General features: G+C 37.3%; 2 protein-coding genes across 3 annotated transcripts in view; one reads left to right on the forward strand and one right to left on the reverse strand.

Annotated features, from left to right (window-relative positions):
* LOC306888169 (CDC42 small effector protein 2-like) overlaps window positions 1–239 on the reverse strand; it is a 6,568-nt gene extending 6,329 nt beyond the window's left edge. Inside the window, exon 1 of one of the 2 annotated variants that reach the window (XM_079446333.1) lies at window positions 1–239. This exon is cut by the window's left edge and continues 81 nt beyond it. The gene's annotated coding sequence lies outside the window, so the exon portion shown is untranslated. The other variant, XM_079446332.1, reaches the window with a different exon arrangement.
* On the forward strand, window positions 195–3,458 carry mibp2 (muscle-specific beta 1 integrin binding protein 2). Its single transcript, XM_079446331.1, has 8 exons — window positions 195–921; window positions 1,325–1,415; window positions 1,530–1,578; window positions 1,677–1,863; window positions 2,101–2,172; window positions 2,249–2,355; window positions 3,069–3,163; window positions 3,240–3,458. The coding sequence occupies exons 1-7, from the start codon at window positions 896–898 to the stop codon at window positions 3,155–3,157; spliced, it is 621 nt and encodes a 206-aa protein (XP_079302457.1). The 5' UTR covers window positions 195–895; the 3' UTR covers window positions 3,158–3,163; window positions 3,240–3,458.
* Window positions 3,459–12,025: the final 8,567 nt, after the last annotated feature.

A 12,025-nucleotide genomic window follows, 5' to 3' on the forward strand; every position in this document is an offset into this window, starting at 1 on the left:
AGCTGCAGAAAAATAGATGCTTAGCGAAAAATAAGAAATAAAACGTCTCGATATATAAAATATGCGCTGTTTGTAAGAACATATCTAGATATTATAAAAAATAAAATGTAACTAAGACGCGCCAGAATAGCATTAAACTAAATATTTGAGACTGTAACAAAGTTTAAAATGCATATTTGAGCTGTGTTTGTAAAGGAGCGTGTGCTGGTATGCGCATGCGCAGTGAGGAATCATCACGTGCTGCACGAGTGTGACGAGCTCAGACAGAAACACGAGGAAAACAACATTAGATATAATCAGGACGATCTGGGTGAAGTTAAGTTATACTGTGTGAGTTTTGTTCATGAGCTGAACGCACTTTACTGAGAATATCTAACTTACTTTTGTTATTACCTTTATATTTAACTGTATTAGGAACACAGCATACAAACAAAATCTAAGAAAAATTAAATCAACAATAAATAAAGCATAAAATATTTATAAAGAATAATAAAAAAAAAAATTAGTCATATATATAAAAATTTCCATGCAAAAAAAATTTCCATGCATGAGTCACGCAATACACAAATACCATTGACTGGCCCACGCTGGGGCGGAGCTTCTGAGGATCCTACGCTCTGATTGGCTGAGCGCGGTTTCCGTTTGTGTTTATATAGCCAATCAGCGCGCGGCAGCGGGTAGTGTCTCAGTAGCAGCGAGCACGCGAGTTTCTCTTCGGTGGAAGATCGCGAGGAAGCGCCATCGTCCAGCTTTCATTCAGCGTCATGGAGGACTTAAGTAGTTGACATTTCCTTTAACCTTCTCTTTTCACGCGTTCCTTCGTACGGTCATCGATCCGTTACTGGTGTTATTAACAGCCTTGCCCACACTGACGCGCGTCTGACTCGGATTGAGGATGAAGTTCATCATCGGAATCGGAGGGTGAGTGAGCGAGCTGAGCGCGTGCAGGCCGCGTGACCCTCTCTGTCTGTCTGTCTGAGCAGAGACATAATCACCATAGTAACAACTCCCGCCGAAATTACCTTTAAAACTTAAAAATCTAAATATTGAGAAACTCCTTTAAAGTTGTTCAAATGAAGTTCTTAGCAATGCATATTACTAATCAAAAATGAAGTTTTGATATATTTACGGTAGGAAATTTACTAAATATCTTTAATATTGTTGTAAAAATATCTTTTTACAAATATCTATAATATTGTTGGCTATTGCTACAAATATACCTGTTACTCATGACTGCTTTTGTGCTGCAGGGTCACATGTCATCGGCACATAAACAGCACAATTCAAATTTAAAGCGAAAACAACTTGTGTTTCTGCCCCACAGGGTCACGAACGGTGGCAAAACAACACTGACTGACAGGCTGATCAAGAACCTGCCTAACTGTTGTGTGGTCCATCAGGATGACTTCTTCAAGGTCAGTATAATCAGAAAGCAGAGCTTTGCATTGATCAGGTGGGTCAGATGTTAAGGGTTTAGTGGTGGGAGGGTGCACATGTTCTGGAGTGCATCTCATTGGTGTATGTTTCAGCCCCAAGATGAGATTGAAGTTGGTGAAGATGGCTTTAAGCAGTACGATGGTAAGCCGGGCTCCTATCCAGGGGTTGGTGTGTGTTTTTGCATGTCTGGCGCTCTGCGCCGGGTCCTTGTGCTCACTTCTGTGCGTTTCCCTCCGCAGTCATCAGCGCTCTGGACATGGACGCCATGATGAGCACCATCCACGCCTGGCAGCAGAACCCCGTCAAGTTTGAGAGATCCCACGGCGTCAACAACACGCTGGATTCGGAGATCCTTCCATGCAATCAGGATGAAGGTGAAGGCGTTCACATCCTGATCGTGGAGGGGTTTCTGCTCTACACCTACGGGTGAGCGACGCATACACGCTAGTGTTGGGCGACATATGCTCAGTTTTTATATATCATTTATTTAAATATTTACTTGCGTGGTTTCCTTGCTGGCTTTTCCTTACTAGCCTGACAACAATAATAAATTCATCCTATCGTCAAAGCCATCAGCCACAGGCGATTATCTCTATCGGCACAACGTGTTCGATTGACGAATCAAACTGATGCTTTTACTAAACGCTGTTTTCTTCTGCGCAGACCTTTGATCGATGTGTTCAACCAACGATACTTTATTTCCATTCCATACGAAGAGTGCAAAAAGAGGAGGAGGTGAGTGACGTCTGCTGCGTTTGAGGGAGCGGATGATGGTTTAATGTGCATCTGAGTTCACTCCTCTGTGTTTCAGTTCAAGGAACTATTCTGTGCCGGACCCCCCAGGTCTGTTTGACGGACACGTCTGGCCCATGTATGTCAAACATACTAAAATCATGGAAGACTCAGGGGTTGATGTCGGTAAGCGTTGAATTTTGGAAGTCTATGCAAAAATCTTGTCAAAACAATCAGTGTTGGGGGTAATGCATTACTTTTAATTTCCATGAAAACATTGTAGTTGCTTTGTTTTCCCATGTCCTGATTAACTGCTCATGTTGAGAGAATTATATGCGCTGTGTGTAGTCCTAGACTAAATATGAGTGCATTTACTCTCACCTGCAAAAACTAATTCAGTATTCCTCAATCAATAAAAACAGCAATAATTAAATGTTAAATAAAAGAGCATTTATTTAATCCCATTTTATTAATTCAACCATAATAACCCCCAAAATTATTGCAATACAGAATGAGTTTGCGTTGCTTTACTGTGCGACTGTTTCCTTCAGTCTGACGTCTGTGCATTAAACTCTTTGTGTGAAAGGGCTTTTATATTTACCAAAAACAACTCATTTCAAATCAAAACATATTTGTAAAGCACCTTTTAAAAATAAAACATCAAATTGCTGTACAGTTACATAAAACGCAATGCAAAGATGTAAAACGAATGATTTTAAATGTTTTTATATTAAAAGCAAGTCCAGGTCAGATGAGAAAAAGATAAGCAAAAGTACCTTAATGCATTACTATCCATAACAAAGTAACAGTTACTTTTTAGGGAGTAATGCAATCTTGTAAGTTTCCCCAACACTGCTTCTATTCAAGCGTCACTGACTCTCCTCGTGTTTGTGTTGCAGTGCAACTACATGGAACCATGTCCAAGGAACAACTGTACAACATTGTGTACGGAAACATTCTGAACAGCATCCAGAACAATCTGCCCTGAACAAAGGTGTGCACACGACCTAAAGTCCAGTGTGTTCTTCATTCTCAGTCCTGTTCCTGATCATGTGACGTCTGTGTTTCAGATCTGTTGATCGGCTTCAGTGTTCCTGCGCCGCAGGAGGAAGCCGCTTCCCATCGCCTCCTGCATTTTACTCCAGCCCTATCAGCATCTGCATTGCTGTTTTTATATCCTCGGTATTTATTGCTTGTCCAGCTGTTATAAGGCTGTGTCTATCAACATCAGGATGGAGAATGTTCTGAGCATGGTTGCAGCTATCTAATAAAATGAAGCTCCTGCGACACGTTTGTTGTTGACTGTTTATTGGGATGGAGAAAGATGAATTAATGTGTTTTATTTGTGCTAAAATTAGTCACTCTTCAGTGGAGATGTTCATCTGCTCTGCGTTGAATAATGCAAATACTGATCAGATGCATCAAACTAGTCCATGCAAGTAATATACGATGCCATAGAAGAACCCTTTTGTCTAAATGGTTTTATAAAGAACCTTTTAACATCTGAAGAACCTGAACGGTTCTTTGTGGTGAAAGGTTCTTCAGATTATAAAAGGTAAGGGAGAGATGGCTCTTTGACTGAATGGTTCTATGGCATCACCGTGAAGAACCTTTTAAGCACCTAAATGCAAGGAGCTCTGCTAAAGCAAGTCAGTTCCACCCCTCATCAAATCCATTTCATATGCCGTGAAGCAGTAGCTAAGGTAACATCACATGCATGTTTACTCCACATTCAGAGTCTGACTGTATTTTGGAGACAGTGTTTTGGTCACCGAGAGCAGACCTGTTATTATGGTTTCCATTTCTCTTAAACGCATCCTCTCAGACGCTCACCACTAAATACGTCACTGCAGCTGCGGCGACTGATAGACAGCTGCTGTAATCTCACGCCTCAGACGGTGCGAGGAGCTGATTAACCTCAGGAGAACATCTCCCGGCACCTGACCATCCTTCAAGAAGATGGTCTTCACACAGCAGCTTCAGGCCTGTGATCTATAGTAGTTCACACAAAAATGAACATTTGCTGAGAATTTACTCCCACTCGGATCATACAAGATTTAGGTGGCTTTTGTTCATTATAGAACAGTAAAGAAGATTTTCAGCTCAAACTGCTCCTTAGTGAATTATAAAACACAAGTCAATGGGTACCGGCCCTTTCAGAGCCAAAACAATCCTATCAGGCAACACGAAATTGCCTGATCCCTGCGGCTTCTGATGGTATATTCTAGCACTCTATTCTACTTCTATTTAAAAAGAAAACAACAACTTACCCCTTTCAGACTTGTTCTATAGACCAATGTGGTGTTTGCAAACAGTGATGATGTTTTTGTGTGGGCGGAGCCTCTCTGGTTGGAATTTTAAATTTCAAAATTCTGACTATTCTCGCAATTCCGGGATTGTATCACAATTCTGATAAGAAAAATCAACTCATCATTCTCTCTTTTGAGTTTATATCCACACTTCTGGCTTTCTTTCCACCTCAGAATGCACAGACTCACTATTGTTGAGTTAAATCGAGTTATAAATACGAGATATAAAGTTGCATTTGCGAGAAAAAAAAGAATTGTGAGACAAAATAAGTAACGTTAAATGTAAAATGTTAGGTTTAAATAGTATTTACTTTACTTACTTTTACTTTTGTCATTTAGCAGACGCTTTTGTCCAAAGCGACTTACAAATAAGAAAAAGTAACTAAAACTAAAAAGTTACAACTCTATAAATACTATCTACCCACATATTTAAGAAAATAAAGAAATTAAATAAAATTAACACATGCATATAACAACAACATTTCAATTTAACGCTGTAACTGTAGGGCAAATCTAATATGTTCCCTGAATATATGGAGACCAATTGTTTAAATCAAATGCATGCTTTAAAGGTAGATTAATCACAGCAGGTTTCATTCATTAGTCTGTCTGTTTAAACATCTGCGTTTGGCTTCAAATGGTGTTTTTGAGGACAGTATTCAATAAAAATGATTTGCATTCAGATTCTGACATCCAAAGCCTCAACAGTACATTTCATCTCTTATTCTGAGAGTGATGTCTACACGAACCTGCTCTATTCACTTACTCACTTTTCTTAAAGAAGAAAAAAAACATTACCTTCTCTAATTTTTTTGTATTCTATCAATTTATTTTCCTTTTATTTATATACAATTAACAAAATAAAAAAAGGCCTCTAATACTAGCTTTCTCTATTCTTTGTCTATTCTATCTGTTTTCTTTTTATTTATTATATAATAGTAAAATCTTGCAGTGTACTGTTAATCTAACTGAGACTTGTCTTGTGTATCATTGCTCTTTTGTTGGTTTTGATGGCTTCTGTTGTCCTCATTTGTAAGTCGCGCTGGATAAAAGAGTCTGCTAAATGACTAAATATAAACGCACACATTTCACATCATTATTGGGTGTTTTAATAGTATAATTGTGTTTATACGTGTCGTCATTGCTTGATTATGTGAACTGAACCAGTTCTTTGAAACAAACTCTCTGAACGAATCAGTTCATGGCAAAAGAATCATTTTCTGAGGCTCTAGATTTCAGGTAATAATGCTGTATTGTTGAGTTTCTTGCACAGACCTATCGTTTCTCTTCATAAGACCTCAATAAATCGCCAGGAGCCATAGGGATTCATTTTGTATGGCCTGATATGATTTTTTTGACTCTTTAAGTGCCCATTGACTTGAGCACTTTGAATTATCATTGTGTATAAAATGTGAAATGAACCTTTAACTGAATTTGGCCTTTTAGAAACGATAATACTGAAGCGTGTGCTGACGGCGAGTGTGTGGTTGTTGTGTTTGTGATTCAGTGTGAGGTGAAGGTCAGTAAACAGCAGCTAAACCACGGTTTCTTCAGCCGGATGCTCGAGTCATTCTGGAGGCCGTGAATGAAGCCACTGAAATGAGTGTGTCTGGGAATGTGCTGTTCATAAACCCAAAATAGAGTCAAAACACCAGCTCAAACCCACTGACCACATTCACATAATGCTTTATTTACCTCCGTACATAATGCAGGTCATACAGTGGCTTTGTGTTTGCTGCAGACGTGATTCATTAGATCAAGGTTTCGGTTTATTTACCATAAGCCTTTATGCATTATAAAGGTATTCATAAAGAACATTCTAATGCATTATATCTTTCATAGATTAAAGTTCAAATGCTTTATAATATTTGAAGGTTTGTTTGACATGTTTTAAAGCATTATTCTTTCTAAAGGTGTAATATTGAATAACCAAGTATTATAATGCATTATAACTGTTGTATTCAATTATTAAGATCATACAATGCATTATAAAGTGCATTACAAGGCATATATAAATGTTTTAAGTAAAGCCTTACCTTACATTTTTTAGTGCTAATTTATTTTTGTCATGAAAAGGAATGCATAAAACTGGATAAATGAAGGCTAAACTTTTGCCTATAATATTTAAAATGATGGTTTTAAATTATATTTAAAAGAAAAGTCTGATAGTAATCAAAATAAAGATGCTTTTATACAAATACTATTTACTGTTGTTGTCTATTGATTTATTCCAACAGCCTGCCTGTCAAATGTTTAGTTTGTGAAGTGCGTTTCTGTCCGGTGTCTGACGCCTGATGTGATGTTTTCTATTGAAACGGTGAGTCTGAAGAACTGAATGCTGGTCAGAATGAGTCAGATGGTTTGGTTCATGACCGGTGGTTGGGAAGATTCAGTGTGGAGCTGCTATAAATGTCCAGGAAATTCCCTGAGCTCCTTCCTTTACTCTCACTCTTCATCTCTGGACAGCGTCACTCATTTCTTCTCTATATACACTTTCTGTTTAATGCATTCAACATAAACTGCCCTCCAAAAGTTTGGAAACGCCCTAGAAAAGTGGGGTTTTGGACAATACTGGCATGAATCCTTTTTCATTTGTGATCATTTTGCACTGGTAAGGGACAACGCAAACTACGAAAACATATTTTATTACATAAACCGTTTATACATAGAAAAAACTTAAATTTTGGATTCATCAAAATATCCAGCATTAGCAGCTATTACAGCATAATCTGGGCATCCGAGCTGTCAGAGCTTGACTCTGAATTAGAAATCAATTGTTGAAGCTGCAGTATTACGGTGTGCTGACCCAAACATCTTTACAAACCTGGGCCAAGTTTAACCAGGCATCACAGCTGGCATGTCTGACTTTGACATGTGTATATTACCATTATTATGTTTTATCGCTGCTCTTCAATGATAATGTCAAGTTACTTTAATGTATTTGCACCAAAAAATGATAAGGATTTATGCTGATATCGTCCAAAACCACACTTTTCCAGGGGTGTTTCCAAACTTTTGGAGGGCAGTGTCGTTAACATAATTAACGCAGCATCTGTTTTTAACTTCCTGAGGCTTGTGTTTTTACTCACTTCCTGTGATCTCGCTCTCCATCCTGTTTGATCTCAGAGTTTACCTGCGCAGGTGTGGATAGAAGAGTCCATCTACTGCTGTCAAACGATTAATCGCATCCATAATAAAAGTTTTTGTTTACATAATATATGTGTACTGTGCATATTTATTATGTATATACACACACATGCATGCATATATTTAAGAAAAATATGTTGTTTATTAAATGTATTTATATATGATATAAATTATGTATATAAATATATACATGTAAATATTTTCTAAATATACGCTGTTTGTGTGTGTATTTACATATACATAACATTTAACAAAAAACACTAGTCTGATAGTTAGTCGAAAGATATCATTGCATAATCAGTCACAGAATTGATTCACATTTATACAGTGCTGTATTTTGTGTCTATAAACACATGCTCTTGTATCTCGATGGTCTTTATTTGTTGTGATTTTGTTGACTGTGACTCTGACCTTTATCACGTGTGTGTCATCTGTATGTTCAGGACACACTGATCATTCAGTGTGTGTGTGCTGTATTTCACACACTCCTGTCAGAGGTCACAGAGTTCAGAGTGTAGTGTGTGTATGGGGCCCGTGTGTGTGTGAGCGCCTCAGATAAGAGTGTGTGTGTGTGTCATGTGTTCCTGCCTCATGTGCCCATACTTGGTTTGTTTCCTGTCCTTGTTAAATGTAATTAGTTGATTCTTGTCCAGCCGTGTTCGTCTCGTTATCTATGAGTTTCCTGTGTATTTATAGTCCTGTCTGTTGAGTTAGCTTTGGTCTGGTCTACTCGTTACTCCCTGGTGTGTGATGTCTGCCTTGCCCTGCCCTGATGTCTTCATAAAAGTCTATTATTTGAGTTTACATCCTCGTCTCCGTGTTCCTCCCTCGTGTGTGCACCGTAACAGTTACAGATTACAAGTTACATCTAAAATGTAATAAGTATTGTAACTATTTCAATTACTTTATAACATTTACATTTAGTCATTTAGCAGATGCTTTTATCCAAAGTGACTTACAAATGAGGACAATAGAAGCAATCAAAAGCAACAAAAGAGCAATGATACACAAGTGCTATGACAAGTCTCAGTTAGCCTAACACAATACACTTAGCACATTTTTCTTTAAATTATATAATAAATAAAAAGAACACAGAATAGAAAAAGAATAGAGCAAGCTGTTAGAGGCCTTTTTTGCTTTTGGTAATTGTATAATAAAAAGAAAACAAATAGAATACAAAAAGAATCCAGAAGCTAGTGTTTGTTTAATAAAACAAGCAGTTTGTAAATGAATAGAGTGCAAGTCTAAAAGAATAGAATTAGAATAGATAGTGCTAGAGTTAGAGGGTCAAATAAAGATGGAATTAAATTATTAAAGTAATGAAACTGATTACATTTGATTACGTTTCTAAATTTCTAACCAATGTTTTCGGGTTAACAACAGAACTCAACACTGATTACTCAGGCATCCCAAAATCCTTCATCACTTAAATTAAGATTATAATCATTGAGTTTAAAAGCACAGCCAGCACAAAATCAGAATATAACACCTTTTTGTTTTTTAAATTGAGATCATTCTGAGGTTAAATACAGATTACAGTCATATTTATTTTATAAATTACGTAATTCTGTTACATGTAACTAACACTGGATATAAAGCATTAATCACTGGTGAAGGATGCTGAGATCTGTTTACACCTGTAGTGTCTTTAATCTGTTAGCGTCCTGGTGAAATATGATGATGAAACATGTAAACATAAACAGTCCCTTTCCTGAGGTTTTCCAACAGAATGAAGCGGCTGGAAGAGACAGTCTGACAAATAAACAGAGGTCTGGTGTAAGGCGTCTCCTCCTCCAGGTCTGGCTGTGGTTCAGGGTTAACCAGCTCATTCACTCGCTGCATAAACAAGACAATAAATCCAGAAAGCTCCTCAACACCAGCACTAGCACATCTGTCTGTTGTTCTCTTAAACGGTTATAAACACGCTTTAGTTTTCTGGTTTAATTAAAAGCTGCTGTAATGCTTCTGCCGTTGCCACATCAAAACCCACATTTCTACATTTATTTTACAAAAACGCTGCATTTTTCTATGTGCATTCGTCTAATTTGGCCTCTCATATATCATGATAATGGTTATAAACAGTACGCCAAATAAAAATGAAAACTTGTGGTATTGATACACAAACAATGGACTTTGGCGTGCATATGATATGCATCTACCCCACAACCCTAATCCTACCCACTGCGTAGCATATGCACGCCAAAGTCCATTGTTTTTGTTTTTATTTGGCGTAGTGTTTATACTCACTTTCATGAGACGAGGTGACCAGAATCAGAAACACAGCTGAAAAACAACACAATACTGTGCTTCTGGACATGCATTATGGTATAACCATACCTTGGAGAACTGTTATTTTAGTATCATATCACAATGTTTTTGTAGTTTTTTTTAAAATGTCTATAATTATAATTAATTTTTATGTCAATTTTAGTGTCAGTTATTTTAGTTGCAGTCAAGGTAAACAATTGTTTTTTCATTAGGTAAATATTTTTTTTCCTTTTATCAATTTTAAATTTACTTCAAATAATTGTTTTTAAATGTACTTCAAGTTCAAAAAATGTTTACATTTAGGGATCAATTTATTTCAAGTCTGTCTTGTAGAGGTCAGAGGTCGTTACTGTAGTAACCGTGATGTTTTGGTTGTTGTTAAGCAGTGCTCTGGTGTGTCTGAAGGCAGCAGATGTTTCTTCAGTCGAGCAGAAACAAGTTGGAGCCTATATTTGGGTTTGGTGTCTAATACACAAACTCCACCCAATTCCAGAGCAATTACCCCCCGTTATATAACAACAGCAAACCACAGCGTCTCACCATGAGCTAACCTGAGCTGCTGTTATGAGCAGACAGACCTACACATGTGCTCAGCTTCTGTGGTTCCGGAGCCGTGGGCTTGTTTTTCTCCTTCAGGCCAAGCAGCTAAATCCAGACACCGATCCAGACAGGAGGGGAGCGTCAGCCTCAAACCGGTGGAAACCAGGCCTGTCTGTCTGTGTCAGAGCACTAGTGTCTGTGTCAGCTTCAGTAACACATGCCCACGCTTAACAAAACACAGTAATACCGCAGTACCTGTCACATGACATCGCTGTGCCACTTCTGGAACATTTCTGCCAATGCTTTCCACACAGGATCAATCCCATGATGCCACCTAGAGGCCAAAGCCTGGATTTCTGTATTTTTAAACTAATACATTTGTTATTTAATTGTATTGTGCCACTGAGAATTTCATTAGAACACGAGATGAAATTGTCAGCAAAAACATTGCAAATAAATAAAATAAAATACTTGCTATATTTTGCATGAATATAAAGTTTTGGATTAATTATGCCTTTATTGGTGTGTAAATGTGTATTTTTTTGTATAATGGTGTATTCGTTGTCCTATTATAAAAATCACTCAAAATCCCATTAATAAATATTATGATGCTGATTAAGTTCATATGCATTTAAATATGAAAAATATTCATGTTTTATCGCTAATCCAATGACTCATTAACATGAACTAACAATAAGCAATGCATTATTTACAGTATTTATTCCTCTTTGTTAATGTTAGATCAGGGTGCATTAAGGGAAGTGGTGTGTGGCCAAGTATGTGCTGCATTTAACCCATCCAAGTGCACACTCAGTAGTGAACATACACCCGGATTTAAACAAGTTTAAGATTGGCCCATATTGAATCCCAACAGATATTATCAATGCTGTCTTCTGTATCCGTACCATATCAATCTAATTGGGCCAAAATGCTGTTTCACACTCTTCAACGGGATATTATAATAAATTAAATCTTTTAATCTGTAGGGTAATGCCAAATTAGATTCAACCAATTTCCAAGAGACGAGAGGGCCAGGATTCAACCAAGCTATAAGAGGTCGTAAAATAAATGCCCAGTGATAAAACTTAAAGTTTGGTACCACAAGACCACCCGCATCTTTGCAACATTGTAGAGTTGCATATTTTATACGAGGAGGTTTGCCATTCTATATGAACTCAGAGGTTAATGTTTGGTACATTTCTCAAAGTTCTTCTCCGTTTTACTAACTCGGCTGCTCAGGATGGAGTATCTGTCACGTAATTCTCTTGCAAAGTGATAAAAGACTGGCCAAACAATTCGTTAAATAGAGTGAAATTATCGAAGAATATGAGTGGGGTCGGCGGAGGCACAAAACTAAGCTGCCATCCACTCACAGGTCACTCCATATATAAATATATTTAATATATAAAAGTAACATTTTTCTTAAATATATACATGCATGTGTATTTATATACACAGTACACACACATATATTATGTAAACAAAAACTTTTATTTTGGATGCGATTAATCGTTTGGCAGCACTAGAATATACACAAAAAGAGTTTTAGCTGACTTTCACGTGTAGAGAATATGACGACACATACACCTTCA

This window comes from Barbus barbus, assembly GCF_936440315.1.
Source record: "Barbus barbus genome assembly, chromosome: 22".
Lineage (NCBI taxonomy): Eukaryota > Metazoa > Chordata > Actinopteri > Cypriniformes > Cyprinidae > Barbus > Barbus barbus.